This window comes from Labeo rohita, chromosome 21 (genome assembly GCF_022985175.1).
Source record: "Labeo rohita strain BAU-BD-2019 chromosome 21, IGBB_LRoh.1.0, whole genome shotgun sequence".
In the NCBI taxonomy this organism is placed as follows: domain Eukaryota; kingdom Metazoa; phylum Chordata; class Actinopteri; order Cypriniformes; family Cyprinidae; genus Labeo; species Labeo rohita.
In genome coordinates this window covers 6,719,777-6,738,247 of record NC_066889.1, presented here as the reverse complement: position 1 = coordinate 6,738,247, position 18,471 = coordinate 6,719,777, and the positions used below count along the sequence as shown (strand labels likewise).

Here is an 18,471-nt window from a genome sequence, read left to right as displayed (position 1 = left end):
TCAATATAACTTTATTTTTATGAGATAAAACGTGGTTGTAAGAAACTAAACATGGACACGTTAAATTTCAATAAATGCCCGGTAACAAAACATAATCGAATCGATGTATCGCTTTTAATATCGGGAATCGCTTGTCATATAAGGACTACTTGGTGCCGTTTTCGCTCTTTCTCAATCGGATTTGAATTGAACTCTTCGAAAGAACCGATTCGCGGAAATGATTCAGTTGCTATCACTACAGGCACGTGCTACATTTCGGTTCAGTTTAATGTCTGAGCCGTTACTTTGATTGGCTGGTCGAATCATTTGGCGCGTCACATTTGGCTGAATATCTGATTATCTCTCTGTGATTGGCTGCTTCTCTCTGCCACTCAGGGTTTCTTCATCCAGAGTGGCCGCTCTGCTTCGGCACCGCCTAAGGTTGCCAAAATGCTATCTAGGTAGGAATCTCATTACGATTTGAAACACAGCCCTAGTGTTCAGGGGAGGAGAATCAGAGCTCCTGCGAAAATGGCGTCTCCGAAAACAGTTCCTAAAGATGCCCAGGTAAATAATGCATCAGAAACTGTTTTATCTTTGTGTTGTGCAACATTTATTGTTTTAACATCATAGCGATTAAAGCAACATGTTTAAAGAGCGACTGTGTATTTTGTTCTTCTTTGTGTACAACACATGCGTTAGCGCGCTAACTGGTCCACTGTAATGCATTTTAATTCGGCGCGTATATAACGCAGTGTGTCATAATTTATCACATTTTTACGAATATAAACGTTTTACGTGTGTTCATGATTGCTGCGTTAAAACGTAAACTTAGATATTTAAGTTACTGTTGCAAAGATGCAGCGATGCTGCTAATATACTATGCATATTTTCCTTGTACACCTTTTACTTTTCTTTGCTTTATATCTATATATTTATTTATATACACTTGTACTTTATTTCATTTTTTACTTTATTTTTACTTAAAAGGTTATGATGCAGATTCTTAAAGACATGGGGATCACGGAGTACGAGCCCAGAGTGATCAATCAAATGTTGGAGTTTACATACAGTAAGTCAAAACGATTTTTTAAAATGCTTTAACAAACTCCAGCTGTTAGTGTTCTGTGTTAGTAAATCTAATAACGTTTTTAACATCCGCTGATGATTTTTAATTTTTTTTTTAAATTATTTTAAACAGGATACGTAACAACTATTATTGAAGATGCAAAAATATATTCCACCCATGCCAAAAAGTCCACTGTGGATGCAGATGATATAAGGTTAGCAATTCAGTGTCGAGTGGATCAGTCGTTCACATCTCCTCCACCACGAGATGTAAGTTGTTGACTTTTTTTTTAATGCATAACACATACATATATGTGACTTTGAATAATTAATAGTGGTGGTTGGTTCATGGTTTCAGTTCTTGTTGGACATTGCAAGGCAGAAGAACCAAACTCCTTTGCCGCTGATCAAACCATACACAGGTCCACGTCTTCCACCAGACCGCTACTGTCTCACCGCACCAAACTACAGACTGAAGTCCTTGCAGAAAAAGGTATAGTTCTGATCTAAAATTTGAATTTGCGTACCTAGCGATGGGAACAAGGTCAAGTGATGTATTACTGCTGTTATTGTACCTGTAGTGCAGTGGTTCTCTCTCAACTTTTTTTTTTTTTTTTTTTTTTTGACTCCAAGGTCCCCATTCACAATAAAATTTGAAGGCCCTAATATTGTTTTTGTAAACATAATTTTAATCTATGATGAAAATGTTTTTATTTAAATTAATTTTTAGGAGTTGAATTCAGTGACCCTATTCTTTTTACCATTAATTCACATTAATGTACAGGCTAAAAGTGTGGTCACATTTGACAGTTTTGTGAGCAAAAAGGTCAGTGGTCTATAGTCAGTAGCATATGATTTGTGTGTGTAAAGCACAGCTCAGATGGAGTAATCTTTCAAATCAAGCAATTTTCAATTGGGCAACACAGCAAATTCGCGTGATCTTAAACGCGTTGCAAAATCTGTGGGGTATTCCTTCCTTTCATGTGAATTTCCCCTGCAAAATTCATTGAACAATGGTAGATGTGACTGCACTAAAGATAAAAGGATTAGTTCACTTCCGGAACAAAAATATACTGATAATGTACTCACCCTCTTGTCATCCAAGATGTCTTTCTTTCCTCAGTCGTAAAGAAATTATGTTTTTTGAGGAAAACATTTTCAGAATTTTCTCCATAAAGTTGACTTTGGTGCCTGCGTGTTTGAACTTCCTAAATGCAGTTTAAATGCAGCTTCAAAGGGCTCTACACAATCCCAGTCAAGGAAAAAGGGTCTTATCTAATGAAACAATTGCTTATCTTATTAAAAAAAAAATTACAAATTATATACTTTTTTACCTCAAATGCTCATCTTGTCTAGTTCTGTGATGCGCATGCATACTCTATGCACTCCGGTTCAATACAGTTAGTGTATTGAACATCTAATTTTCTCCTCCAACTTCAAAATTGTCTATATCACTTTAATGTTTTTCTGTCCAAAGATGGTATAAAAAAAAAAAAAAAACTATGTATGTGAGTGTATATAATAGCCTACATTTGAAATATTTATCTATAAATCACACTGTCAAATTCCGGTTGCCTTGTGCTATCATCATTTAATTTTAGGCGGTCGCTAAAAAGGAAAAAAAAAAGAAAGAGCATACACTCAAAGTCAGCCAATGCTTAGCTTATTTATTAAAATCAGCCTGAAAATTCTTCATATAACATATTAAAACACAAGTCAAAAACAATAGGAACTTTTTTTAAGAAAAAGCATTAAAACAGCTTTTAAAAACTTGCGTCATGTAGGCTATGTCGTTAAAAAAAAAAAAAAAACAACAATGCAACAGTGCCTATTTTACTTACTCTAGACCATGCGTTTTTGTTCAGCAAGTTATCAGCGTGGTCTGGTGAACTACGAAAAAACACACTCGGGATGAACTGAAGTCGCTAAATGAAAAGCAAGCCGATATTCCGAGAAAGCGCCTGGACATCCCGCACCACCGCCGAAGTGCGTCTTAGTTTAAAGGAGTTTCAAACCTGTCCTGCGAGCACCCCCAACAATACACATTTTCTGTGTCTCCCTCATCTATCACACTTGATTCAACTAATCAGCTCATTAGTAGAGACAGCAATACCTGAAATGGGTGTGTCAGATATGAGAGACCTACAAAATGTGCAGCGTTGGAGGTTCTCGCAGGACCGGAAACGGTGCGGACTGGATCGCAGCAGTGGCAGGTTGTAGTGAATGCTGTGATTGACATTTGCCGGCTTTGGCTAGCCTCTAAGCTAACGCCTATGACGTGCCTGTTATGCATTGTTCCAGTACAGTTATTGTAAGCCAATTTGATATTACACACAACTTTTCAGACTCTTTCTAATTCAAAATAATTCCACACCTTGCTAGTCTTTCGCATGGTCGTGAGATCTCTATAAGGGCATGCAAGGTCATGCATAGTTTTTGCCCAGATACACTTTTAAAAACAACACTCTAAAAACTGCTGGGTTAAATACAACCCAGCGCTGGGTAAAATATGGACAAACTACAAAATATGGTTGTTTTGACCCAGCGGTTGGGTTACTAAAAATTTAACCCAACTGCTGGGTCAAAACAACCCATGTCCATATTTTACCCAGTGCTAGGTTGTTTTTAACCCAGCAGTTTTTGAAATTAATGTATTATTTTTTCAAACATTTAATTTTAACTTATTTAATTGTTTTAAATGTAACATTAAAATAATTGCAATTTAAATGATAAAATCATGATTTTTTTTTTTTTCTGAGGTGTATTCGACTATTGTTTTCAGTGTCGACTAGTAGGAGCTATACCGTTTGGTCGACTAGTCGACTAGACCCGCACATCCCTAGTGTTTACAAAGTGAACATGCGAAGAAGGTCAAACACCCTTTACAAAAAAGATAAAACAGCGATGTAGGACGATTTTGAAGTTGGAGGACAAAATGAGATGGGAGTTTTTTGACATACTGTTTTGAACCAGAGTGCACAGAGTACACATGTGCATCGCAAAGCTAGACAAGATGAGCATTTGTGGTTAAAAAGTTTATAAATTGTACTTTTTAAAAAAAAAATTATTTATTTTTATTTATTAATTAATTTAGAGATACTATTATAGTTTGTATTAATATTTTGAATTAGATTTTAAAATTTCCCATTTTCATGTTAAACTAGGTGAAAAAAGGGAGATGTTGTCTTCTAAAATGAAATATTTGTTTTTAAATATTTTGTTTAATTTCAGTTAATATTTATTTTGAATATTATTTATTTATTTATTTAATTGTTTTAGTTTCAGTTGACTATGAGCCTGATTTAAAAACTCATCAAAAATTCAATTTCCTCATCTCCATATCCAGGTTTTTCCAAACTGTGAGAATGCTGGTTCTTCAAAAGAAACAAACAGATGTAAATTAAAATGTGTGACAAAATGTACAGTCTGATATGGTCTTGATTTGCATGTTTAGGTGTCTTCATCTGCGGGCAGGATCACAGTGCCACGGTTAAGTGTGGGAGCAGTGTCCAGTAGGCCGAGCACTCCAACTCTTGGTCAGTTATTCTAAATACTTAAGAATACTCAAAAATTTCAAGCATCTCTGTGCACTAAATTCGCATGCATACAATTTCCAATATACATTAAATGAGCTCCCTTATTACAAGTGGAGCATCTAGTTGTTTTACTTTTTGTTGTTGTTTTTTTCCATGGTGAGCAAGTGCAAAATATAAAACTCATTTTAAAGGATCATCATTGTATTTACTGCAGGTACACCATCAGTGCAGACAGTGGGGACAAAAGTGGGAACACCTGTGTCATTGACCGGCCAGCGCTTTACAGTTCAGATTCCCTCCTCACAAGCTGCCTCTGTCAAATCAGGTACCAGTTTTCACCCTAAAACAAGCAGTTCTCCATGTAAGAACTTTTATATTGAGAACCATGTGAAGGATTTTGTGCCAAATCAGTGAGCAGATCAAAAGTTAAGCTACTGATTGACATAAGTGAAATAAAATTGAAATATTAATGATTTACTTTGTTTTCACAGCTACTCCTACCACTCCCACAGTTCAGAATGTCCTCATCAACCCCTCTCTCATTGGCTCCAAGAACATCCTCATTACTACCAATATGGTGTCGCAGAATTCATCTAGTGACTCTACCTCTCTTAAGAGGAAACATGAAGATGAGGATGACTATGATGCTTTATGACCTGCTGTGGTTTCTTACTAGTATGGAAGTGATTCTGTAAATAAGCGATCGTTAACCATGAATTTGCCTTTCAGTAGTCTTGTTTAAATTCTTAAACAATGACAGTCAATTACCATTTGTTGCTTATTTTTGGAAGTGTAAAAAATAAAATAAACTCATAAATTTTGTGTTTGTTTTTTGTTTTTCAGACTCATGTTTTTACATAGAACAAATTGAGTTGGTTAGCTGTGATGCAAACAGATTAAATTTGTTTTTTTTTGACAGGTGAAAGGAAAGCTTTTCAAGGCCAGTTATTCAGATAATTTCATGAGTACCTTCATTATTTGCATAATGTGTGAGTAAAATGTAATTACAAATAGTTAATTTTAAAATTAATCAATGAAATGCCAGCAGAGGGAGCTGGTTAGACAGGAAAGATCCATGTGGTTTTACTCCAGGAATAAATATTAATACTATTTAATATGATGTAGTCATTTAAACTATATTATATATGTAATATAGAATATTTAAACCTTTTTATTTATTTATGTATTTATTTGCATGGATACTTCTGGTCATCTGATGTGGTGTGATCAATGATCAGGCCTGATAAAGGGATGGCTGATAAAATTAACATATACACCTATATAAAATAATATATATATATATATATATATATATATATTAACTGGTTAAGTGTACATTACAGCAAGTTTTACAAAGCTAGCTCAAATGGTAGAGTATGGCAATAGACTTATATCTTATGTATTTACATCGAACTAATTATATCAGTTGTACATATATTAGAAAACTCAACGTTCCAGAAATGTATATTTCAAACTGTAAATGCATCTAGATTAAGGATGTATGAAAAGGTTGCAAAAAATCGGCTACTAATGTGCACACATTTTTCTGTGCATCCCAAGCATGTTTACCTAAGTAAAATATATATTATGTTTATTACTGAACCAAAGAAGAGGGGGTTTATTAGAGGTATTAAAACCATGTCCATACTAAGTCACCTATTAGCCTATTTGCGGCTTATAAATGCAACAGTCTTCTGATTGCATAAAACGGTGAAATATTCTTCTTGTGTTGAAGAGCCACAGTGCAACTGTTAGCTGTTTACTTCACTACAGCCACTTACTACATATTCCAGCGACTCTTACATAAACGTCAACAGTAGCTCTGTGATTGGTTGAAGAGAGTGTCAATCAAAGCTCCGTCATCCAATAGACTCGTTACTCGCTCTCAAACTATGGCGGCCATGTTGTATCCGCGGGGGTTTGGAGACTGTTCGGAACAGAGTCTTTCAGTCGGGAGTATACGGTGGGGCTCTCGGGCTTGAACTCGTCTGGGTTTTACACCATTTGAGATCTACACTCCTCGCTATGAGCCGTCCGTCCTCTGCGGGTGGTGCGGCCGGAGGACTCGGAGCTGGTAAAGCAGGAGGAAGTAAGCATGGAGGTTCTGGAGGAACAACCGCCTCTGCTGCCGCCGCCGCCGCCGCTGCAGCTGCTGCCGCTGCGGCCGCCGCAGCAGCCGCCGCCGCGGGGGTATCCGGCTCTGTCGCGGGCTCGGGTACGGTGCCCGCGGCCGCTGTAGCCCTTCCAGCCGCCGCGCTACCGGGACAGTCAGCCGAACTGACAGCGCTGTTTGAGTGCCCGGTGTGTTTTGACTATGTGCTGCCTCCGATATTGCAGTGCCAGGCTGGGCATCTGGTGTGTAACCAGTGTCGGCAAAAGCTCAGCTGTTGTCCAACTTGTCGCGGCCCTCTCACGCCTAGCATAAGGAACCTGGCAATGGAAAAAGTTGCATCTACTTTGCCGTTTCCTTGTAAGGTAAGAACAACCCCGTAGCACGGGTAAAATTCATTCACTGCCGTCATAACCACTCCAAAGTTGCCTGCAACATTGTTTCATTCAATACTCTATGATGGCACACAGAGAGCAAGAGATGCGTTTGCAAAGTGTGGTCATATCGTGTAACTAAAGCTCAGATGCCACAGGTGAATATTGCATCAAGCCAAGATGCATCGCTTCTGCTTCATTCATATTTTTAACTCAAATCCTTTTATATTTCCACTGACACATCCAACTGACCAGTGTATTATTTAATTGTTAAATACTTAACTTTAGCACACTAATATTCAGCCATTCATAGGATCACTAAAAAATCAGAACTATTTTTTAAAGCCCCGATGATCAACTTATAAACATTGTCTCAACCAATGATGTGGTTTTGGGGGTGGGCTTATCAGTTTGTCCTACCAATGGCAGGTAGGGTGGTGGTCGGGAAGTGGTTTGGAAACCTGTTTGGACACAGTTATTTTTTTGTAGTTACAATTTGTCTGACTAGAGGTGCAAAAATGGTGCATTTCAGCTTTAAAACAGGGGCATAGTTTCACAGGCACCCCATCAAAAAGTGCCCCTGTATTTTAATACTTTTATATACATATTATATTTTTTTTTTTCTTTTTATTGCCTTTAACTGCAGTACACAGGCTGAACATGAAATATATATACAGTGACTGTAGGTCTGTCCCACATAGCCTTGTTTTCAACGGTGTTAAATTCAATATGCCGCCTAACCTGGCTAATGTCTATATTGATATAATCAAGTGCTCTTTGTTTTGCATTTTATAAAACAATGTGTTACTATTTCAGTGTGAGAAACCGCTACAAACCATTTAGTGCGTGAGTGAATTGTCCAAATTAATCAAATTAAATCACAAACGTTTTTGCAAATATTTCTGATAAGTTCGCAGTCCCTACTAGGATTTTTTCAATCTAAATGACTGATCTTGTGGTGTTAATTTTCAAAATTTTGTGTAAAATCTGCTTGTCATTTTATAATTAGTATGTCATATTTGTCATATTAATGACATTAAATGAACAACAGAAAACAAAAAAAAACAATGCAGAAAGCCTTTTTTTTTTTTTTTTTTTTTTTTTTTTGTTTATTTTTGTATTGTGTGATTTATTTTCTCATACATGCAGGGTTTAATCACACTATCATATCATAAACTTTACATAGCACTGTGTTTTTTAATAATGAATGGCGATATTTTGTTGATTTCTCATTGTGTTCTGCGATTGTGGTATCGCACAAACCTTGGGGTACTGAATTGTATCAAAAGAGGGATTCATTCACAATTACAACATTGCTATTTCTGATTCTAAACAGCTGTTGGAAAACACATGATGTGATTGCAGAAATATTGTCAGGGAAATATTTAATTATGTAATATTATAATATTTAATATATAATTTCCATTGTCACACAAGGATCAGTCATATTTAACTGAAATAACTGGAAACGAATTGGATTGCATAGTTTAAATGCAAGAAGTCTTATAGTGCTGCAAACAATTAATTGCGATTAATTGCTTTCGAAATGTTTGTTTTTGTTTACCTAATATATGTATATGTACTGTGTGTATCTATTATGTATATTTTGAAAATATTTAACTGTATAAATTTAAATAATTTATATTATATATAAATATATTGAATAAATAAACAACTTTTTTTTTCCAAATACACACATGCATGTGTGCCTATTTATATATACATAATACATTTACGCAGTACATACACATATTATTTAAACAAAAACTTTTATTTTTGATGTGATTTCACCAATTAAAACCTAACATAATTTGATTGTGATTGTTATTGATGATAAAATTGCATTAGAAAGATCTATCTAAAGTTCTGTATCTTGATGCTGCTCTTACATTAATTTTAGTTTACATTTAATTTTTTACCCACTACAACTGCAGTGTGTAGATTAATTTTTAAATACTTTTTAGGCAGTCTGAGCTTTAGGTTTTCTTTTTACTGTGACTGACCTGAAACACCTTGATTGCATCATCGCTACATTAAAGTTGTATTCTCTGTTATCACTGCCCTGTGAAAGTTGATCACTACTCTTATTCCTTGGGGTAATGTTTCCTGCTTTACAGTGGCTGTAATCAGGACATGGCAACTGGTACGTGATGTAGTGCAGTCTCTAGAGTGATACCAGCCATCAATAAAAGAAAGTAGCCCTCAATGTTTGTAGTGAAAGTAAAGCTGGATCCACTGTTGTTTCAGCAAAGGGCTTTGTCAGCTAGTTATTCGATGCTCTGTACTAACAGCATTAAAGTATACGGGACCGCAGTTGTTTTTTTTGTTTTTTTTTTTTTTTTTTTTTTTTTTTTTTGTGGAGGGATGTTGTGAAAACAATCATTCTGGGACTGTGCCATGTGTTGCACTCAACAGGTGACAGCAACTTTGCTCTTTGCTCTGTAAATACGTCATGTCATACTACTTATATAAATTTATTTTATCCACTTACGATATTACATTTTTGTGTGTGTGTGAGACACAATTTTGACACATTTGTGACAATTTATTTTAATGCAGTTTTCTTTCGATAACCCTTAGAAATAAACAAATATATCAGCTGTTTTTTTTTTTTTTTTTTTTAATTAAGAAGAGTTAGACATACTTTGCTAATGCTAGATTTTAATTGCAGCTTTGATTAAATAAATTGAGTTTTTGGACTGGGAGGACTTTGAGATCTGAAAGTTACAGTATTTTCATAGTTTTTTTTTTTTTTTTTTTTTTTTTTTTTTTTTTAAATGGTCAAGGAAGAAAAAAAACAAGATGCTTTCAGAGTTATGACTGACTTTTTTCTGTGCAACACAAAATAAGGTATTTTGAAAAATGTTGGTAATGTAAAATTTTTGGTGGCCATCAATTTCTGTTGTATGGACAAAAAAGGGGAAAAAGACATATTTCTAAAAATATCTACTTTTGTGTTTCACAGAATAAATGATGAAAGAATTTTCTAAATAATGGGATACAAATATTTCATGCTGACTTTAAATATGTATCATATATATATATATATATATATATACTTTTTTTATTTTATTTTTTTACAATTTATTGGTGCATGTTATTCTATATGGGAAAAAAAGCTACTTCTCTCTTTCTCTCTCTATATATGTATGTGTGTGTATTTATTTATTTATTTATTTATTGAAAATGTAATTGCTTACACAGCATCAAAGTTTCTTTATTTTTTTGCAACATATTCTTTTCTTTTAAATTTATAAAGCAAAAGGAACTTAAACACAGTTCTCATCATGCTTTCATCAGCATTTATGTGATCAAAGGTTACGTAACGTGGTGTATCTGAGAACGTTGTCCTTAAGATACTGTATGATTATCACAGACCTAGAGTAACATTAATGGGTGTTAGTGAATTGCTTGGCAAAAGCATTGTGCAAAAGCACAGTGTCAAGGCTTTGGTAGCCTTCTTAGTGGGCGCAAAAAGGAGGTAAGGATTGACTCGGCGTGAACGTGAGAACACAATAATTTAATTCTAAAAATGTCATGTGGTGTAACCAACCAATAAAAAAAAAAAAAATTCTTACACCTTGAATACATGTAAGTGTACACATCATAATCACTGTTTTAAGGTAATAATTATTTTTTTATTATTAATTCATTCAATTACACTGAATGAGTTGCACCACATGACATTTTACAACTGGAACGAACCTTTCTGGTCATTAAAAAGGCCACATTTCTGAGAATGTGTTTTTTTGCTGTTGTTTGTTTTGACCTTGATACAGAGTCATAAGGGAAAATGTTTTCCTCCCTTTCTTTTAAACAGCATGTTGTACCACATGACTTTTAACTTTTCTGACTCGTTCTTAAACCTGCAAGAAACCCTATTAGCCTACAACAGGTATAAAAAATATACGTGAGTTGATCCTGAGACAGGATCTGCTTTTTTTCACATTCCTAAGAATGATTTATTTGGTTTATAAGAAACGCGTGCTTCGGGAGAAGTGGAAAAGGAAATGGAAGACTTGGATATCAGCCGTAGTGTCTCCTCAGATGTCTTAGCACACCTCATGTAGGATGTCCGTTTGGAGCATGGCCCAGAGAGTCTGGCAGGAAGGGAGCAGTTCCTCAGAGCTGTCACTGAGCTGCTTTCCTCACACGCCAGGCTCTGGCAGCGGGCGGCTGTGTCCGGCTGGCATACGTAACCAGATTAGACATGGATACGCTTAGTCCCCTCAGGCTCGGGCATTTATTTTGCTGTGTGAGTCTATTTTCAGCCTGTTCTGTGGGTTTGTTAAGACACAGGCTGCTGTCACTATGAATAGAAGCTTGTGCAAAGCGAATTAGAGGTTTGTAATGATCCCCATCATACCCTGTTTAAAGAGTAGAGCACCCCAGTGTGGCCAACACTGGTGACACCTGACTACTGCACATGTATCACATTGATTGCAGCACTGAGTGTAATACTCTTCCAAGCATCTGTGTACACAAACCTCTGCTGCCTTTAAAAACCAGCGTGTTTGTGGTCTTGTGAGCTTATACTCTTGTAGATTCATTCTCACATACTTCCTAGCAGAAATCTTTATTGTTACCATGATTTACCATGGTTATTAAAAAGATATCAGGAAGGCTGACAGTAGTCATTTTGATGTTCTGGGCATCGTCTAATCGTCCAAGTGTCAGCTTGGCTGAACAAACGTGTCAGTTCCAAAATCTACTGACAGCCTGGTCAATCTATTATAAAGTATTAATTGTTTGTACATTTAAATAAAACGAAATAATGTGTTAATATGTAGTAATTATAAATAAATATTAACCAATACTTTGTGTATTATGTGTATAAACTGTTTACAAAAATTGAAATTGTGTAAATTTGAAAATATATTATTAAATGATTATTGAAAAAGTCAATATATAATAATCTGACTTAGGGCTGTCAGTTTAATGCATTAACTTAATTAATTGGTTACGAAAATAACTTGATTAAAATATTTTTTATTGGCCCCACCGCTAGACCGGTACATCATCCTACATTTCATACAGTTGACTGTTAAGAAATATAATTCAGGGCAATAAATGCAGTTATGCCCTAAAATTCAAGATATTGGTGCAAAAAATGCCCCTGTATAAGTTTGTCTCATATTTATATCATGATAAGGGATATCACACAAGTGCTGCTTATGTCACGAGTGCAAATGTGATTTTATACAACAGTTCAGTGAAAAAGTTAATGTTTTATATTTTGAACACCATATTCTGTTTTGTTTTTTTTGCCAACAAAAATATTACCTAAATCCACAGCAGAATTGTTGTGCGTCTCCGAGCAACACAGCTGTGTTTATTTTTTTATTTTTTTTTAAGAATGATTTACAGGTCCATTCATAAAGTGAGCCATTTACTGAATTCCTGAATGAATCAGTGGTTTGAACAAATTGAATAAATGAATGACTCATAAAGACATTTACCACCACCTGCTGGCAGTTTTAGTTTCTTATTTAGAGTATTGTTGTACTATTTCATTTAAATTAAAAAAAAAAAAAAGTGAAAAACTTTAAAGGGATAGTTCAACTAAAAATATAAATTATGTTATAAATTACTCGAACATGAATGACTTACTTTCTTCTGTGGAACATAAAAGACTTCAAGGTATTTTGAAGACTGTTGAAAGCTGCTTTGGTTACCAGTGACTTTCATTGCATAAAAAAACCCCAAACCTGAGATGTTTCTCAAATAATCTTCTATGTTAGGCCGTTGTAGCCTAAATGTTTGTGTAAGAAATTGTTGAAAATGTTGAATCAAATGAAATATTTCTTTCTAAAGCTACTATTTGTATTCTCTACTTAATACATTCTCATTTAACACAAAATAGCTTTTGTGGTTTTTTTTTTTTGTTTTTTTTTTTAATATATATATATATTTTTTAATATATATATATATATATTTTTTTTTTTTTTAAACCAAATGTAATTTGCAGTTAATTAGAATAAATTAATGAAATTTTCATTGGAAAAGGTCAGTCTGTTTTTTATTTTTATTTTTTTATTTATTTACAGAACATGATATTTAAAGAGATTTATTAATATACTTTTTTTTAAATTTATATAAGAAATTGAAATTTAAGTTGAAACTGAATTGAATTAATTGAATTAATTAATTGAATTAAACTTTGTGAAATGTTTATTGTTAAACAAATTGCTGTTTTAGGCTTCAGAAATTTTGTGAAATGTGTAGTATTTACTGTAATTTATTTTTATTTTTTATTTTTTATTATTATTATTATTAATAATAATAATATTATTTTATCTATCCATCTATCTCTCTCTCTCTCTCTCTCTCTCTCTCTCTCTCTATACATACATACATACATACATACATATATATATATATATATATATTTAGTTTAGCAGCTAAATGCGGCTAAAGTAAACAGGCTCATCACTCCACAGAAAGAAGAGAGGGGTGGGGCGAGCAGAGCTTATTTGCATTTAAAGGAACAACCCCTCAGAATGAGATGATTTTTGCAGAGCTCATTTTGACAAAGTTAAAAAGAGTGTTGTTTTACACAACCATTGAAAATTATTAACCAAAGTATATTATAGACTTTTTATTAAGAATCATATCAACTTGTGGAAAATGGGCATCTGATGACCCCTTTAAATATAATACCATGGTAATATCTCATGGTATTCTTAAAGGGATGGTTCACCCAAAATTAAAAGTTCTGTCATTAATTACTCACCCTTATGTCATATTAAACCTGTAAGCTGTTCGGTCATCTTCGGAGCACAACGATATTTTTGATGAAATCCGAGGGCTGTCTTACCCTCCATAGACAGCAATGCATGAACATGTTCGCTGTGCTTTCAGAAGTGTACTACAACACACTTTTTTTTTTTTTCTGTTTTCTTCCTGCAAAAAAAGCATTCTCGTAGCTTCATAAAATTGCGGTTGAACCACTGATGTCACATGAACTATTTTGTTTTTTTGATGTCCTTACTACCGTTCTAGACCTTGAATGTGGTAGTTGCGTTGCTGTCTGTGCAGGCTCAGAGAGCTATCAGATTTCATCGCAAATATCTTAATTTACTTTCTGAAGATGAACAAAGGTCTTACAGGTTTGAAATGAAATGAGGAGTTATTAATGAGACAATTTTCTTTTTTGGGTAAATTTTAAAAGTGCCATATAAATATGTTCCATGGTAGCATGCATAATGTATTGCTGTGCATTTATACTGTGTATATGTATTGTACATACATAACTTTCTTCTTATACTTTTTTCTTAAAAATATGGGCAAACAAACCCAAGCATGCTGCTATTAATGTACCACGCATGTATAAACACATATGTCACATGCATTATCATACAATTGTGCACACACATGCACAAAGCTCTCAAGGCACTCATTGTCAATTAAGTAAAGAAATGGAAGTATTAATGAGAAATCGGCAGTTTTCACACATGAGCTGTTCTGAGAGGTGGATCAAAAGACCATTTTAGCGCACAGCGTTTCCTCCCCCCCTCCTGTAATAGCTGCAGCCCCTTCATCATATCACTGGAGGAATGAATGTGAGCAGCCCGTAATTAATTTCACAGATGAGTTGCTCACAGGGCGACTCGCTCACCCCTCTGCAGCTGCATACACACCAACTGCGTGTGTGTTTGCAGGTAGTGTTGAGAAAGGACATGGTCAGCAGATTGACATGTGAACTTCAGAGGGCAAAGAATGACAGAAATGAAAGAGTGACTTTGTGTATCTCTGGAGACCGAAAGCAGAAAGGATGACCGAAGTGAAGCGTTAAGGTTAATGCAGAGCACTTTTAATGGCATGTGTACATCCACCAGAGGTAATTTAGGATGTGGTCGTCTGTATACTTCAAGGATCCATGTGGTCAATAAAGGGCAATTGTTGTCTGTCGACATTTCATACACCATAATACCTCCTACTACTTCTGCACAGGAAAAAGTTCACACCTGCAGAGACTGTAATAGTGAGCAATGGTGGGCTCAGTGATGTCAAGTAAATTTTGTTAGACATTTCACTGGAGAGACAACAAATACTGCTTTGATAATGTGCTGCCCTATTCTCTTTGCATATGGGAGACTTTCTTTGCCAATCTTTATGATGCAACTTTATATAATAGTGAGCAATGAAGATGTAAAAATATCTGAAGTAGCCAAATTGCAAAGTACTTCTGTTTTATGTTTGAGGAAAAAAAAAAAAAAAAAACATGGTTGCTGCTTGTTGTCGTAAAAGTGAACACGACTGTTGATTTCATGACAATATGACCCCCCTCACACACAAATTGTGCCATGAAATGCATTTTATGTTTGTTCTTATTTATGATCATCTATTTATTTTTGGATCCTTGCTAAGTAGATGATGTTGTTGTTTTTGTTAGCTGATATGCTCTGTCTGACTTGGAAGTATTTTAATTGAATATTGAGGCAACACTCTTAAAATTAAAGGTTCTTTATTGGCATCAATAATTCCATGAACAACCCATCCATGATACCTTTCCATTGGGTTCTTTACAGTGGATAAAGTTTCTTCAAATTCTTAAAATGTACTGTACACCCTATAAAAAAGTAATAATTTAATATGCATTTTGTAGTAAGTGTAGTTCAAGTCTGTTAACATAATTACTGACATATCGCTTGAGACTTACTGATATTAAAAAATTGTAATTAAACTTTATTCATAGTACTACTTATATTAATTTCTTAATATTGTATTATGTTTTAATGTCACTATTGATGAGGATTGCATGGTCTTTAAATAATATTGGTCTTTAAATGCAAAATATTTAAAGTGTACCTAAAGTATACTTGCAATAGTTCCACTTTAGCACAATCAAATATACTTAAGTATATCTTTAGTTAGACTTCAGCACTACTTCCGCACAAATAAAGTGCATTAAGTACAAAATTAGTTTTTCCAATTTAGTAGACTTTATATCAGTTAAGTATATATATATATATATATATATATATATATATATATATATTATATATATATATATATATATATATATATATATATATATATATATATTTATATATTAAGTACATAAAATGTAAATGTATTTGTATGTTTTGTGGCTGTTCAGAATTCAAATGTCCGGGGAGTGTCGCTAAAGGTTAATGCTCTCATGTTGGAAATATCCCCTACACCAAACTCGACCCTAAACGTACCCAGTAGTTTTAACACATTTCAAAAGTGATATAAAAAAAAGACATTTGTTGATGCAGCCGTGCTATTCAGTGTTGCCAAGTCTGCGGGTTTCCCGCGGAATTGGGCTACTTTAACACTGTTGCCGCGGGTTGTTTTTGATGTCCGCTGGTTGAATCGACCTCAATAACATCATATTTAGCCCCTGAAATGCGAATTTACTAGGGAAACCCCGACAAAAAATGTGTATTTTACATGCAAACCTACTAAATTTAGACAACTTATGTGTGTGTACAGTTGAGGTCATAAGTTTATATACACCTTGCAGAATCTGCAAAATGGTAATTATTTTACCAAAATAAGAAAGGCACACCGACAGAGGCCGCTCCCACGATAGTTGATTGACATGAGCATCTTACCTCAGATCAGCTGTAATAGTCCGACCTCCATTGTTTCGATGCCAGAGCAGGGATGTAAGTTAGACAAAAATATCTCCAATTGAGCGATTAAGGTGTTGTGTTGCTGGATGTAGTAATGAAAATAGTGATCGTCATTTACTCCCGACATCTGAGCCGCTGAAGATGCAGTGGATTAGGTTTGTTTGTGAAAGGGAATGCACCTTCCGATCTACATAAATGTGTCTATGTTCGCACAAATCATTCGTGATTCAGCTTCACCTACAGCAGAAGTGAGTATAAGGGGTTTATTATGGATCTCTGCAATCACCTTTTCTAATAACGTGCTAGTTAGAAAGTTTAGCTGCTAAAGTAAACGGGCTCGTCACTCCACAGAGAGAAGAGAGGGGCGGGGCGAGCAGAGCTCATTTGCCTTTAAAAAAAAAACAATCCATCAGAATGGGATGATTTTTGCAGAGCTCATTTTGACAAGGTAAAAAGGGTTTTGTTCTACACTACCATTGAGAATTTTTAACTAAAGTATATTATTAACTTTTTATTAAGACCCTAAAGAATCATATCAACTTGTGGAAAATGGCCATTCCGAGTTCCCTCTAAGAACGGGGGGTGAAAACTTTTGAACAAAAAGATGTGAACATTTTTCTTATTTTGCCTAAATATCATATTGTTTTCATTTAGTACTGCCCTTCAGAAGCTACAGAAGATACTTGCGTGTTTCCTAGAAGACAAAATAAGTTAAATTTACCTTGATCTTTGAATTAAAAAAGAAATGACTTTCACTTTATAAAAAAAAAAAAAAAAAAAAAAAAAAAAAGCTGTGGATAATTCAGGTAACCGCACAGTATTAAGAATCAAGCGTATTTAAATTTTTAAACAGGGTCATTTTTATGAATTCAACTGTTATTTTCTCTTGTTGACTAGATGTAAACATTCTTTATGTGAAATATCTTATTCAGATCAGTACTAAATAAAAAATAACATGCGTTTTGTATGCTCCCTCTTATTTTAGAAAAATAATTAACATTTTGCAGATTCTGCAAGGTTTTTGTAAACTTTTGTAAACCTCATTTGTATGTGATACGTGATGTATATGTGATGACAACATTCAAAAGTATCAGTTCTCAAATCGCGCAGGATGTTAAATTTGTCATAACGTAATATTCAGCAAGTAATTGTGTGAAAGTTAGGCTTGTTGTAGTTGTTTTTTTTTTTTTTTTTTTTTTTTTTTTTTTGTTGTTTTTTTTTTTTTTTTTTTTTTTAGAAAATTAGGCAAAGCTGTTGTAGTTCTACTGCCTCTAGTGTTAATTTAAATTGGAAATTGCAGCGATTTGTACATATAGGCAAGTTTTTTCAGTTTTTGCAGAAATGTATACAGAGGCACGCATTTCCAATGAGCCTATGTTGGGATTTTTTTTTTTTATAGATTGTGGATAGATTTTTTTTTTTTTTTTTTTTTTTTTTTTTGGGAAATGTTTGCCACACTATAACTGAATATATGCATAAAAAAAGACTTTTCAAGACAAAAAACAGCACAGTCAGCAATATTTTATGGAAAGGGCAGAAAGTGCAAAGTTAGCTCTTTTAGCTTTATTTAAAGAATGCATGGTAATGAGCAAACTAATACTAATTTTCACTGCTGCTTTTTGCTGATTCAGCGGATAGTTTCTCCACACTGTCACTTGTCATTTCAGAAGCAGTTTAGTGCATACACGCCTCTTAGCACCGCTGAAGTGCATACGACCTCTTGATTATTACGTCCATTAGTCATAATAATGACTAATCACAACTGTCATTGCAATATATACAATTATAGATTATTCAGT

At 34.3% G+C, this 18,471-nt stretch overlaps 2 protein-coding genes across 2 annotated transcripts in view; both read left to right on the top strand.

Moving 5' to 3' along the window:
* Positions 1-407: 407 nt before the first annotated feature.
* taf9 (TAF9 RNA polymerase II, TATA box binding protein (TBP)-associated factor) lies at positions 408-5,410 on the top strand. Its single transcript, XM_051093177.1, has 7 exons — positions 408-546; positions 970-1,051; positions 1,181-1,317; positions 1,406-1,540; positions 4,502-4,583; positions 4,798-4,908; positions 5,075-5,410. Exons 1-7 carry the CDS (start codon positions 511-513, stop codon positions 5,236-5,238), a joined length of 747 nt encoding a protein of 248 aa, XP_050949134.1. The 5' UTR covers positions 408-510; the 3' UTR covers positions 5,239-5,410.
* A 1,043-nt stretch (positions 5,411-6,453) lies between these two features.
* siah2l (seven in absentia homolog 2 (Drosophila)-like) overlaps positions 6,454-18,471 on the top strand; it is a 34,327-nt gene continuing 22,309 nt past the window's right edge. The window contains exon 1 of the mRNA XM_051093175.1: positions 6,454-7,058. Within this exon, the coding sequence (XP_050949132.1) occupies positions 6,609-7,058 (450 nt within the window). The 5' untranslated portion in view covers positions 6,454-6,608. The remainder of the gene's footprint in view (positions 7,059-18,471) is intronic.